Source organism: Canis lupus, chromosome 7, assembly GCF_003254725.2.
Source record: "Canis lupus dingo isolate Sandy chromosome 7, ASM325472v2, whole genome shotgun sequence".
NCBI classification, from domain to species: Eukaryota; Metazoa; Chordata; class Mammalia; order Carnivora; family Canidae; genus Canis; species Canis lupus.
Window position 1 is genome coordinate 71,571,861 of NC_064249.1, and position 12,432 is coordinate 71,584,292.

Consider the following 12,432-nt stretch of genomic DNA (forward strand, 5'->3'; position numbering starts at 1 on the left):
TGATGAGAAACATTCGTGGGTTTTCAGGGCATTTCTGAATGTGGCAGAAAAAGCGTTTTCAGAAAAAGTGTCAGTTCATTAAGACAATATCTCCATTTCTCCCAGCTGTGAAATCTAGGTTTGCGGTTAGAATAAACCAATTTGCATGCACTGTAGTTTCCCTGGGCCTCCTTGTTCACTCCCAGCACCCTGTGATGTGTCTGCTCATCCCTCACCCGCCACATCATTTTACTCTGCAGCTTTGCTTTGGAGGCCTAAGTATGTGAGTTCAGGTTATACGCAGACAGGCGGCAAGACTGTCTACTCAGAAGCTTGCCAACTGCGTTCCCCAGGGGCAGGCCCTGTAGAGGAGTGATGCTAGTGAACAGAAGACGATGGCAACCCAATGCCCGAATACCGACCTCTTCAGGTACAAGTGGTTCGATCATGGGCGCGTCCTCCTGCCTGGCGGCTAGTCGCACTGGGGAAGTAGAAAGCCTCTTTTCCCATTCATTCGTGATGGCAGTGTCTGTGGAGGTTTCTAAAAAGGTTCTTTTCAGCTCACTAATATTGGTTTGGTGTTTCATCAGGTCATCTTGAGTTTTATCTAGCTCCTATATTCAGAACATAAAGAATCCAACAGTCAATGTTTTACATTTGCCTTCCTATCTGCGTTTTTTTTTTTTTTTTTTCTAAAGTAATGTCAATCTCATTAGTACTCAAAATAAAAGGGATCTGATCAGGGCTCATGACACTACTACAAGCACTTTGGTGAAAATGTGATATTTCTAAGGAAGAGAGAAGAAAAAAAAATCTAGTTCACACAAGCAGAAAAATCAAAAGAGTTTTTAAAGGCAAACTATAAATATAGAGTGTAATTCACATGTAACAAGAAATTAAAACAAATACACACAGGAAAAAGGATCTATATCTAGGAGAAGGAAGGAATCAGAAAGGAATCAAAGTAGGCTAAGAAGGTATCCCCACTTATTCACAGGTGAGAGCACACAGTTCATGCACCATCGTATGAGCCCACAGGTATGCCACTAACAGAAATGCCAACACACACAAACATGCACTGGTATATACCAATACCAACCTCTAACATAAGATTACTATGTTTGACATACACATTTTCACCCTTTATTCGCTTAATCAGACTATTCTGAAAAAAGTGGAGAAGAAAGGGAAAGGTAAGGGACACAGTAGTCACGGGAACAAATGCCATCCTCCACACTGCACCGACAACACGGGTAACCGCCTACGGAGCATGCTGGAAGGCTGGGACACCGTAGACGAACAATGACTTATCACACACTGGTTTTTGTTTTTGTTTTATTTTTAATTTTCTACCTGTGCCTTGAGCTCTGCATCTTCCTCCTGGTCCGACTGCCAGCATCAAGAAAGAGTGGGAAATAAAGTCTTACCATGTAATTGACTCTATGATCGAAGAACTATGCTCTATAGAAACTTGCACTAGTTTGCTCTTGTTTGAATATGGATGTCATTTCTTTCCTATATGCAAGCCACCACATTCTCACACATAAATTACGATGCTTATGAAGAAGACAGGGGTAAAAGATTCCCTGCTCGGTGAGTCTCTGACACTTTAACCTGGTGACTTCTAAGTGCCGATGAGCACACACACATACGTGGGAGGTGACAGCCAGCACTTGGCAGGCTGGCCTTAATGAACACTAGAAATGGTTCAGGAAGTGTGGGGAGCCACACCCAAACTACAATCCACAAGAGTGGTTATGATTACCCAATAATGAGAGCTCCCTTAGGATCTATAAGTCTTTATAACCCTATGAGGTTATAGCTATTATCCCCAATTTATAGGTCAGAGAACCGAGGCTCAAAGAATTTAACATAGAGGGTCCCACATTTAAGAATTTCTTGTAACCTTGAATTAGAACCTATAGACTTAGAAATAAATTTGGGAAGGGAGGAGGTTGATATGAGTTAAGAAACTTAAAAAAAAAAGGATCAACTACCATCAACATTATCAGCATTTCTTTAAAATGTAGACAGGATCACTGTTGAGTTTTTAAAAAATACAACAGATTTATCTAAAAGCCACTTCATTATCTTTATTTTTCTAATTTCAAGGATCTGTTTAGCCCTTGGACTGGTATCTGAGTACCAGCAACTAGGTAACTAGGCCAAGCCTCATTTGCAGGCAGTAGTAAAGCTGCATGTCTTGCCAGGGGTACTCGGACCCAGGTCCACAGAGGAGGATCACAGTGTAATTACAGGTGAGAAGAGGGAGACACCTGAGCAGGTGGCCTGCAACCAATTAGTCTTTCTTGGCCCCAGCACATTTCACCTGGAACTACTATGGTCCTGGCTCCCGAGAGGAGAGAAGGGCAAGTATTTAAAAAGTGTGAGAGTGCACAGGTAACTCTAACTCTGGCAACACACTAATTCTTAAGTGTGTGGTGCGCTCACAGCTCTTTTATTTTTAAGCTTCATAATTACCTATGTTGCATGTACACGTTTGCATGCTTCAAACATTATATAGTATCCTTTAAAACTGGTATAGAAATTTAGAGTATTATTAAAATATTCTGCATTTACAGCACACATTAAGATTCTGATGAAGCTTACTGAATTAACGTGTAGCTACATGTAACTATTAATTGTTAAAAATCAAGATGTAATTTTGTTATAATTTGGCACAGAAAATTATTAACTTGTAATAAATTTATATGTAATTGCTTAAAAGAATCTGGATAGTTGTTTTACAATATTATTTTTTAGAATTTCTTTTTAAGTACTTTCTATGCCCAATGCAAGGCTTGAACTCACAACCCCAAGATCAGGAGTCAGAGTGGCATGTTCTACTGACTGAGCCAGCCAGGTGTCCATACAATATTATTATGATTAATATATATTTTTTCAATGAAAAATTGTGATTTCCAGACTTTGAATTATACTCTGGTATTTCCGAAGGATGAAATTCAATAAAATTCCATTTTAAAAAGTATTTCTGGAGATATTTTCAATTAAGTATTATACAGATACTATTTACATTTTTAGTTCTGAATGTCTTACTAGAAGACTGTTCTAACTGGATGATGTAAAAAACAACTTAGAGTAAATACTATCACAAAGTAAAAAACAAATTCTGTGAGGACTTTAGGAATGTCTTGACTTCCATTACCATAGATACTGTTTTTACCGAAATTTTAGCTATCAGTAGAGAATATTTGAAAAACAACATAGGTGCACACATGTTTATTTACCCTTATTAAGGATAAATGATAGCATAGTATTTTTCCTATCACTGTTCAATGTGATAGCATTTTTTTTTTAAATAGAGTACTAAGAGTAATTTGCTAATTTTTTCTTCCTTAGAGAATTCATTTCTTTTGAGTGACCTAGGTTATGTTCATCCAGTCTACAAACAGGAGTTAAAAGATGTATTATTATTTTAATTATTATTTGGGATCTAAAATATATCTAGTAAATAAGCTAATTAAATTGTGACCCTCCTCTTCACTTATCACGGCTATTATACATAAACAGCTTCTCATTTGGGAAAGGGGAATATATATGTACTTTTAAGTATTATTGGTTTAGCCAAAGGTTCTCAAGATGTGATCCTAAAATGGGCAGAGTCAACATCCCTGGGAACTTGCTAGAAATGCAAATTCTGGAGTCCCATCCCAGACCTTCTTTTGCAGGAGAAATAGGAGGAAGGGACTCTGCAGAGGATTCTGAGGCACGCCAGAATTTGAGAACCCCTGGCCTAGGCAATAGAATATATTTCTTGCCTCCTTTCAGAGTTAGAATTGATCTCTACTCTATCGAAGCTAATCTTCAAAGGCCCTGAATGCAGAGCCATGCTCATGAGGTGCTTGCGCTGGGCTGGCGACTAGCCGCCCGCAGTGATGGTACCAACCTCAGTAGCAGTGGTTTCCCCGTCGGCCGCGGTGTCCGTGCGCTCACTGTCGGTCTATTGATCACAGGAGTGACCAGGGTCCAGGAGGAAGGCAGGAATAGAAAACAAACCCATTCGGTCAAATAGGGCATGGCACAGGTCAAACAGCTCACTGTCTTTGTGATCTGTATCCTACTACCTTCCCACATGAATGCCAGGTTCAAGCAAAAGCAAAAGAAAGGCCAGAGCTAGGTTTCATCAGCAGAGCCACTCGGAGGAAGACCAGAGGCATGCAGCCTGCGGGAACCGCAGGAACTGCATTAGCCAAGCTGACTTGTCTGATTTCACGTCTCAGGAAAACCAAATTGTCATTCTTTCCCCCCACTTTTAACGAAAACCCCGAGAATGGTCTCTTAAAAATGTTTAATGCAAATAAAATTGATGTTTATATCTGTTTTTCTACTAATAAGTCACATTTGAAAGGTAAATTTAAATAAATTAAATTTAAATTAAAATGTAAATTTAAATAAAAAGCTACTATAACAGTCACTGGACTTTCAGCCCCTCATTTATATCATGTTGATAATTTACACTCATGTATGACCATCAGGCTGTCTGCATTACCTATTGATTATAAAAAGCACATGCCAGTGACTCACAGGCATATGTTTTACATGTGAAAAATATAAGTCAGTTTTCAAGTAGCAATGTTAACTAGAGTTGTCATAGACTAACTGTTGTATTTATTTTGCCCCACCCTCCAATATAAAGAAGTTTATAAAGGAAGTATTTAAACATCTCTTCCCAAAACAACCAAATGAAGCAAATTATAATAATAAAAAAATAGAGAAAGAGAGACATCTACTTGTAAACAAATAAAACAAAGCACAGCATTTGACAGAGCCTAAGTTTTTAAGGGAGAATTATAATAGTAATTTCAGGACTGGTTTTTAAGCTGTTTCATTGAGGTTTATGGTTTCAAACTATTTTCTTTGGAGTACAACAGAACCATTGCCATTGAAAGTGGGACATTTGAATGCCATAATGTAATATTAACTGACTTTCCCTTCACAAATGTCAACTAATCATTACTAAAATTCCCTTGAGCAAAGGCACGCAATAAGTATTTTGAAAACAAAAATAAAAACTGGGGGCTGTAAGCATGTGAACCTGCCTCTTCAAATAATCTTTCAATCCTAACAACAAGGAATGTCAAGGAGGACAACTGGGACAGTGAGGTTCATATCAACCTAACTCTGGCTGGGCTGATTTCTTGGCGCTATTCCAAATTTCCATTTTATATATTCCTAAAAGAGAATACCTTAAAATTCACGTTTGGCATGTGTGCCTGAGGTGGCCAGCTATTTTCAATGGTTTGGTAAAGAATGTGTCCTGACACATTTTCATGACCTGACAGCCTTGGCAATACACCTGGTCGGGGGAAGGGGTGACTATTTCATTTTCTTATGAGGGTGTTAGCATGGCTTTCCCAACTAGTAGCCTAGGGAAAGGCCAGTTTGACATAGGGGGAGAGAGACAAGTTATTGTTAAGGTATATGATAACCCAAAGAAACCTTATGCTTTCAAGAATAAATAGGAATGATCAGTGCTTGGCATACTAACTAGTTTTGTGAAAAACTTCCAAGGTGCTTGAAAGTATTTCTCCTCTTACATAATCACCCGTATGGTTTTAAAAACTATTAAAGCATTCTGGCTTTAGATCACAGTCGTGGTTGAGAGTGAGAGCTCTGATCTCAGACTAACATGAGCTCAAATCCTTGCTATTGAAGTTTCTGACACACTGGGCATGTTTCATGCTTTAATCCTCATTTCCTTTCAGTAAAATGGAGAAAAAGCAACAGCCTTAACGGTATCAGGTAATGGGACACTAAGTGCTTTCTATAAGGCCTGATGCATGCAGACCTGAAAGTGCCTATAACTGTAATATGTTACATTAATATATATTAGTATCACATTATAATATTACATAATTATTTTTTTTTGCTACATGAAAAAATAGCTTAGGCCATATCTTAACTCCCTTAAATTCTTACTGAGCATGTAGTTATTTAACAAATATAGTGCATGATCAATAAATCATTGATAAATGAAGAAAGGCTGAATAAAGTAGCTTTTATAGCAACTGTTCTTTATATACTATAAGTAAACAAAACTATGAAACGTCTAACATGTCACAGACTATCATATGAGTCTATATTTTCACAACTTAAAATGTTAAAAATTGGTTGATTCATTTTTTTTCCCCTCCAAATTCGAATCTTTTTTGTATCACGAAAAAATTCCTTACGAGCTGACACACAAATACATTCTATGGGATGGGGAGCTAAATTCAGCTTATGTTTCTTGATAAATGATTTAACATTCTGTGCCCCTTATGTGACCATTCTTGAAGGTACAAAGGAAAAAAAAAAGAGTGGTCAACAGCTTTCTAGTTTGAAGTGATTATGTCTTTCTACATTGGGTTTCACTCTTGAGAAAGGCTGGAGCTAATTAAGCTACCCCAACACGTGAGAAATGTAAACATTGATAAAATATTTGAAAAGAATTACATTCATTAGTGGTTTTGCAAAATGAACGTGACAGAGCTGAACCGTATGTTACACGAAGTCACTTCGTGTAGCTGCCAAAGTGCTTGAGGCCCAGAGAATAAAACAGGCCATGTAAACAAATGGCTTTTTTTTTTTTTTTTTTTTTTAAATGGAATGACCTACATAGGAGTGCTCCAGCTTGGCCTGAACTAGAGAGCATAGCTCTTAACACTTGGGTTAAGAGACGACATAGAACAGATGGCCACATGTGAAGTCTTGTGTCGGAAGAGCTGTCGTAGGCGCTCCGGGCTGGAGAGCAGGGCTAAGACCCCAGAGGCCCAAGCTGGCTCAGAGGTTTGCAGTAACAGCAAGAGTGATCTGCTGGGAGGCTCCAGTCACGTGTCACTGGCTTGCATCGGGGAACTGCTGTGATTTGTTTTGCTGATGTAATGCAGACATGCCCAAGTTTAACATTAATTTTCATGCATTGATTACAACAAGATGTATACCCTGGATTAGGCACAAGATCTGTGTGGTTTGCTATAGAAAAGTTCCGTTATTTTAGAATTCAGAAAAGCATAGAATGGCAATCTTTTTGCTTTATGTTAGCTGGACAACTCCACTGCTAAAGGGAAAATAGGTGTCCAGGCTGGAAACCAGCTAATATTACAGTCTCTGTCGATAATCTTGTGTTCTTAATGTTGTATGTTCTAGTCCTATGTTATTTGGCAATATTGCCACTGTGAGAAATAGTGATATTGAAGCCTAGGAGTCATTCTCTCAAAATACTTAACGTGTATGAAAATATTTTTACATCAAATACACATATATGTATATATAGCTGGAGCTAAGTCATACGACCCAGGAACCTTGATTTGAAAGGGCTCTTATGCAATATCAAATGGAAAAGGGCAAACTTTTATTTAAAACATCTAGGAGACCATTCCCATTTTTGTCCTGCTACTGAGAAATAGTCATAATTTCACTAAATATAGATACTTACACACCCTCACAATTCTATATACTCACAGGTGCAGCTCAAATTATGAGTTCTGGCTGAGCTGAAAATTGAATAGACTTTTTCTTTTTCTTTCTTTCTTTTTTTTTTTTTTTTTTTTGCATTGCTTTGACTTTGTGACTTTTTTTTTCTTCTAAATGTTGGGATTACTGGGCCTGTCTCCTGCCACAAAACATCTTGCTTTGTGAGAACAGAAGAGCTGGAAGGGCCTGGGGAGGGTGTGGGCAGGAGAGGGGGCGACAGCCAGGCCCTCTGTTGGCAGCTTCTGTTCTCTTCCCCTGCACTCTGAAGGGAACTGCCAGGCTGTTCACAGAGCTGTGGAGTGATGGGAGGGCAGGGCCGTTAGGAGGAAAAGCTACTGGCTACTATGTCAACTCACTCACTAGCTCAGATGAGGGACAGGAGACGGACAGGTAGCAAGCATGTCTTTCTCAGACACAAGCTGAAGGCCCATCCCTTCCCTACTGGGCGCATGCCTGGCTGAGAGTCACAGGGGCCTGTCTGGCTTCCTTGACCTTCCCAGATTGTCCATGTGTGCATGCGTGCGTGCATGCATGCATGCGTGTGTGTGTGTGTGTGTGTTTTCTGTCTCAGGCTGGAGTTGAAAGAATCACTGCCATCCAGTATATGTGTTGGCACAGTTAGGACTGATGGACTTCCAGCCTACTTTTACAGCATGCAGACATCTTCAAGGAGTCTTTTCTCAATCGTGTGGGAAAACTGCAGCTACTTCTGGTCTTCTTTGTGGCCCTTCTGACAACTAAGGTCACACAGGCCTTTTAAACTACTCGAGCATTTTTTCTGACCCAACACACCGTTGGGATCTGGTTCACCTTTGTGAGTAACAGAGACAGTCTGGCCATGACAACAGTGGGGACATTTTGGAATTTCTGGGGAGGACAGGTGTTTATAGCTGGGGGAAGCTACCCAAATGATGATAACACACTTCCTACAGATGTTCATTTCCACCTCGCCTTGAGGATCATTTACCTACTGGTATCACCACCATGTACCATTATGCCAGGATGCCTTTGGGGAACACCCCATAAATCTGGGTCAAACTTTTTTCTCGGTCTTATGTGTCCCTTCCTTTATGAAACAATAACTGACCAGAACCATTTAACCTAACCCCAATTTTAACATAGCTAATGGGTTATTTAAAACTGACTTCTGAGTCATTCATTCATCACTTGTAGAATCTGTGGGTAGCAGAAGGATTCTGGGCTGGGTGCAGACTGCTCCATCCACATGGTGTTGTGCCTAACCCTGGGGCCGGGTTGTACTCCCCGACACACAAAAACCTCTCACATGTCGGCACAGACAATAAATGAGGCTCTGAAAGTAGGACCACTATTGCAGTAGGCACCTAACAACTGTTTCGGACCGAAGCCCCGACCACGACAGGGAAGTGTGTTCTATGCCGAGGTACACACCTCTTCCTCTGAACTGTCACTCGGGTCATTGTCTAGTGAGGCACTCAAGGAGGCCGCCTTGGGCTCCAGGTAGCAGAGGCACATAGCCAGAGGGAAGGAGAGAGTGAGGGCATATGGCACTGAGAAGGAGGCGGAGAGCAGAAAGAAAAAGATGAAGAGGAAACAGGGCACAAGGGAGGGTGAGCGAATCGGGAGATAATGCTGCAGGCTCTGGGGGAGGAGGTTGGTTTCCGACAGGTTGGGGAAAGAGAGGTACCCATCATCATCTAGAAGAGAAGGGAAGGACTCCGGGAGCTGCAAGGAGAAGGAAAACAGGGTGGTCCCTTTGCCAGGCTGTGGCTTGTAGCTAAAAGCCACATCTTGGTCCCCTAGGGATGGCTTCCCTTTGTGGTCAGAGTCCAAGGTGGGCTCTCCATGCACACGCACGGTGCCTTTGGCTGGTTCCAAACCCAGGGGGTGACAGTCATTCTCCTTACACCTCCTACGGAGCTCTGGGGAGGATGCAGGGGGACGATGGGCTGATGGAGGGGACGGGGGACATGAGTCAGTGCCAAGCCCAGGTGACTGATGTGAAAGAGACAGAGAGAGAAAGCAGCAAACAGAGGTGCAAAAGGACAAAAAGAAAACTGCAATTAGTTAATTTTCTTATGGGTATCAATATAAAATTGTAAAACAAGAATTTTTTTAGCACTAGGGCTGTTCACGTACTTAAATTATTTAAGCTGCATGCCAACACTGCCATGAATGGCTACCGTTTTCCCATTAGACTGTCAAATACAGGGTGGGCTTATTTATTTATTTGTTTGTTTGTTTATTTTTAAAGTCAGAATAGAAGAATATTGGTGGGCAATCTCAAAGTCTACATGTTTCACACCATCCAAAAAAATTTGTTTAGACCAAACAACTCTAGAAAGTTTTAGGGTTCCGAGAGCAAGCATAACTCTCCGACAACTTCAAATCAAGACTTTCAATAACGTCTCTTGATCTCCAGCTAACAGATCTGTTACTAGAGTTCGGTTGGATTAAAAAACAAAAATGAATCCAAATTTTGATTATTAAAAAACATGTGTTTAGCATTATCTTTCCTCACTTAGTCAATTATATTCAAAACAGGTGGGTTTCCAAATCAAGAAGTTTCTGGCCTCACTCCTATCTGAGATGCAGCGCCACTCAGGGAAGTCAGCAATTAGTATTTTAGGAACTCATGCTCCCCAAAGAATTGAGGTTCCTTTGAAAACTTCTACTTTGGCTCCTTTCTCCATGATGTAAACAGACTTAAACTCAAATAAGGGTTTCAACAAGCTCACTAGCAAAAAGAATGTGCTTTCTTGTGATATGGCCCGTAAGCATTTACTTTGCATTAGTTGTGATCTATAAATAACAGAAAGGTACAATTTCCCTGCCTTCTGGTTTTTTTTTTTTTTTTTTTTTTGCCTTCTGGTTTTTTTTTTAAAGTCGTCGCTATATTTAACTCCCCTGGTTTGAATCCTTAGCAGAATGACAAAGGCAGGCACCCCCACAAAGGTGCTCCTGGTGAGTTCAGGCTTCTGTGAGGAAGGGGAAGCTCTGTACATTCTCTCTGGCCTTGGCAGCTGTGACCACAGCCAGTTTCCTCTGCAGTTGGTGGAGGGCTGCTGGGCAGGAGGGGAAAGAGGGAAGCAAGCAAGCTCCAAACAGGACCTGGCATGACTTAGGAGCTGTGGCAGCCCCAGGAATTCAATTCAAGGTCACACAGAGCCTGCAGATAGACTTCCATTGCTCTCCGTGATACTCTGGGTGTGTGTGCGTGTGTGCACACACACACGCATACATGTGTGGTTAGCCTAGAGACCTGGTAGTGTAGAAATTACCCATCCTGCTATGTAAATCTCAATCCTGACCTGGTAAATATAAAGACAGAAGGTAAGAACATGCATAGATGAAACTGCATCATGGATATTCTAGAATTTAGAAAACTCTTTTCCGGTCTTAGGCAAGGATGTCTTTTCTCAATACTGGCATTTGACATTAAGCACTGGGTTTTAAACACGACCCTGCACAAATCCCATTCAACTTAGAATAATATAAAAGCTACAAGCTGACTTCTGCATGCAGCTGCCCAGTCACCTGGGGTGATCATTAGCCTGGGAAACATGCCTCCTCTCAAAGGAATCTAGGGGACCAGTCTTTTAAGAACTATTTTCAGTAATACACTTTCATTTGGGTTAAAAAATGAGTACCCTCTTTGTTACTTTTTGAAGATGGAGAAGAATAAAATGAAGGTTTAATTTTTCATGCTGCTTATTCAAGTGGTTTTTAAAAGACAGCTTTGCACTGTGGAAAATGAAGACAACCATCTCCCTACCTAAGCACTAGGCCTGGGCCACAGCCTTGCTGAAGGCATTTGGGTCAAAGTACTGGCTTCTCAGAGATTCAGACAATGAAAATCATAGTTTTTAGTCTTTTTGTTTTCCCATGCCATTAAGTGGAAAAAATGATGATGGTCTAGTGCTTTATTTTATTAAGATTTTAAAAAATTTATTCATGAGAGACACAGAGAGAGAGAGGCAGAGACACAGGCAGAGGGAGAAGCAGGCTCCACGCAGGGAACCCGATGCAGGACTCGATCTCGGGACTCCGGGATCATGCCCTGAGCCAAAGGCAGACGCTCAACCGCTGAGCCACCCAGGCATCCCTAGTGCTATATTTTATATACATGGTGAAATTTTCAAATTAAATAAAGAGAGACTGCAAGGGTCTGTTTTTCAAGCAAAAAGTCATTTCCTTTCATGTGTTGCTTTAATCACAGTCACAATCCATGAGAATTCTCGGATGGAATGGATGATTTCAGGAAGTCAGGGAAATCATTTGCTTTTCAGGCATACTACCTTTTTCTTATGTCCTACTCAAAAGCTGCCTTGATTTAATTGTAAAAACAAAATTCAGAACAAAGCACGTTTTAACAGCAAAAATGATCCAATATAGTTGCTGTCATTTCCTATCTTGTTCTTTATTTTTGTGTTTGGCAAAGAAATGATCTTATCCTAACAAAATGACAGATAGGGTTTTAGGTGGAATATTCTCACATACCTACAATATGTCGTGGGTCTATCCTTCACTGTGTAACTCTTATCAAAAGAAGCAATTTTGTTTTGAGCCCCAGGTGAGTCCCTGCTGCATAAATCTATATTTGAAGAGCACATGTTCAAGAGAACACTTTTGGGTCAAACCTGGGCAAGTTTTAGCATAACTTACGAGTTATACAACATTTTTATCCTGCTAGTTCTTTTTACCTGTACATTCCAGGAGCTACTCTGTTTTCCCATTATCATCACATATAAAACTCCCAATATAGTTTTTTGTTTGTTTTGTTTTCTGTTTTACTTTTAGGGAGCTGCTCTGCTACCTATAAAACCCTGAACCAGAAGTAGGCTGTCTATGTGTTTTCTGACTTCCATTTTTCTGCAAAGTTGCTTTAGGGTGCCAGATTACCAAAAAAATAAACATACTGCAAAAAAAAAAATGTTGGGGTGAAATGAAGTTTAAAAATTTAATGAATCAAACACCTTGGAGAAATTGCTGCCAAAT

At 40.3% G+C, this 12,432-nt stretch overlaps 1 protein-coding gene across 48 annotated transcripts in view; it reads right to left on the bottom strand.

Annotated features, from left to right (window-relative positions):
- EPB41L3 (erythrocyte membrane protein band 4.1 like 3) overlaps positions 1–12,432 on the bottom strand; it is a 226,544-nt gene that overhangs the window by 13,079 nt on the left and 201,033 nt on the right. For 22 of the 48 annotated variants that reach the window (XM_025429421.3, XM_025429408.3, XM_025429416.3 and 19 more), the window contains exons 13-17: positions 8,866–9,429; positions 3,887–3,940; positions 1,333–1,368; positions 1,079–1,144; positions 402–593 (exon numbers count right to left, since the gene is read on the bottom strand). In XM_025429421.3, the coding sequence (XP_025285206.3) occupies positions 402–593; positions 1,079–1,144; positions 1,333–1,368; positions 3,887–3,940; positions 8,866–9,429 (912 nt within the window). The remainder of the gene's footprint in view (positions 1–401; positions 594–1,078; positions 1,145–1,332; positions 1,369–3,886; positions 3,941–8,865; positions 9,430–12,432) is intronic. The other 26 variants (XM_049112892.1, XM_049112870.1, XM_049112868.1 and 23 more) reach the window with 8 other exon arrangements.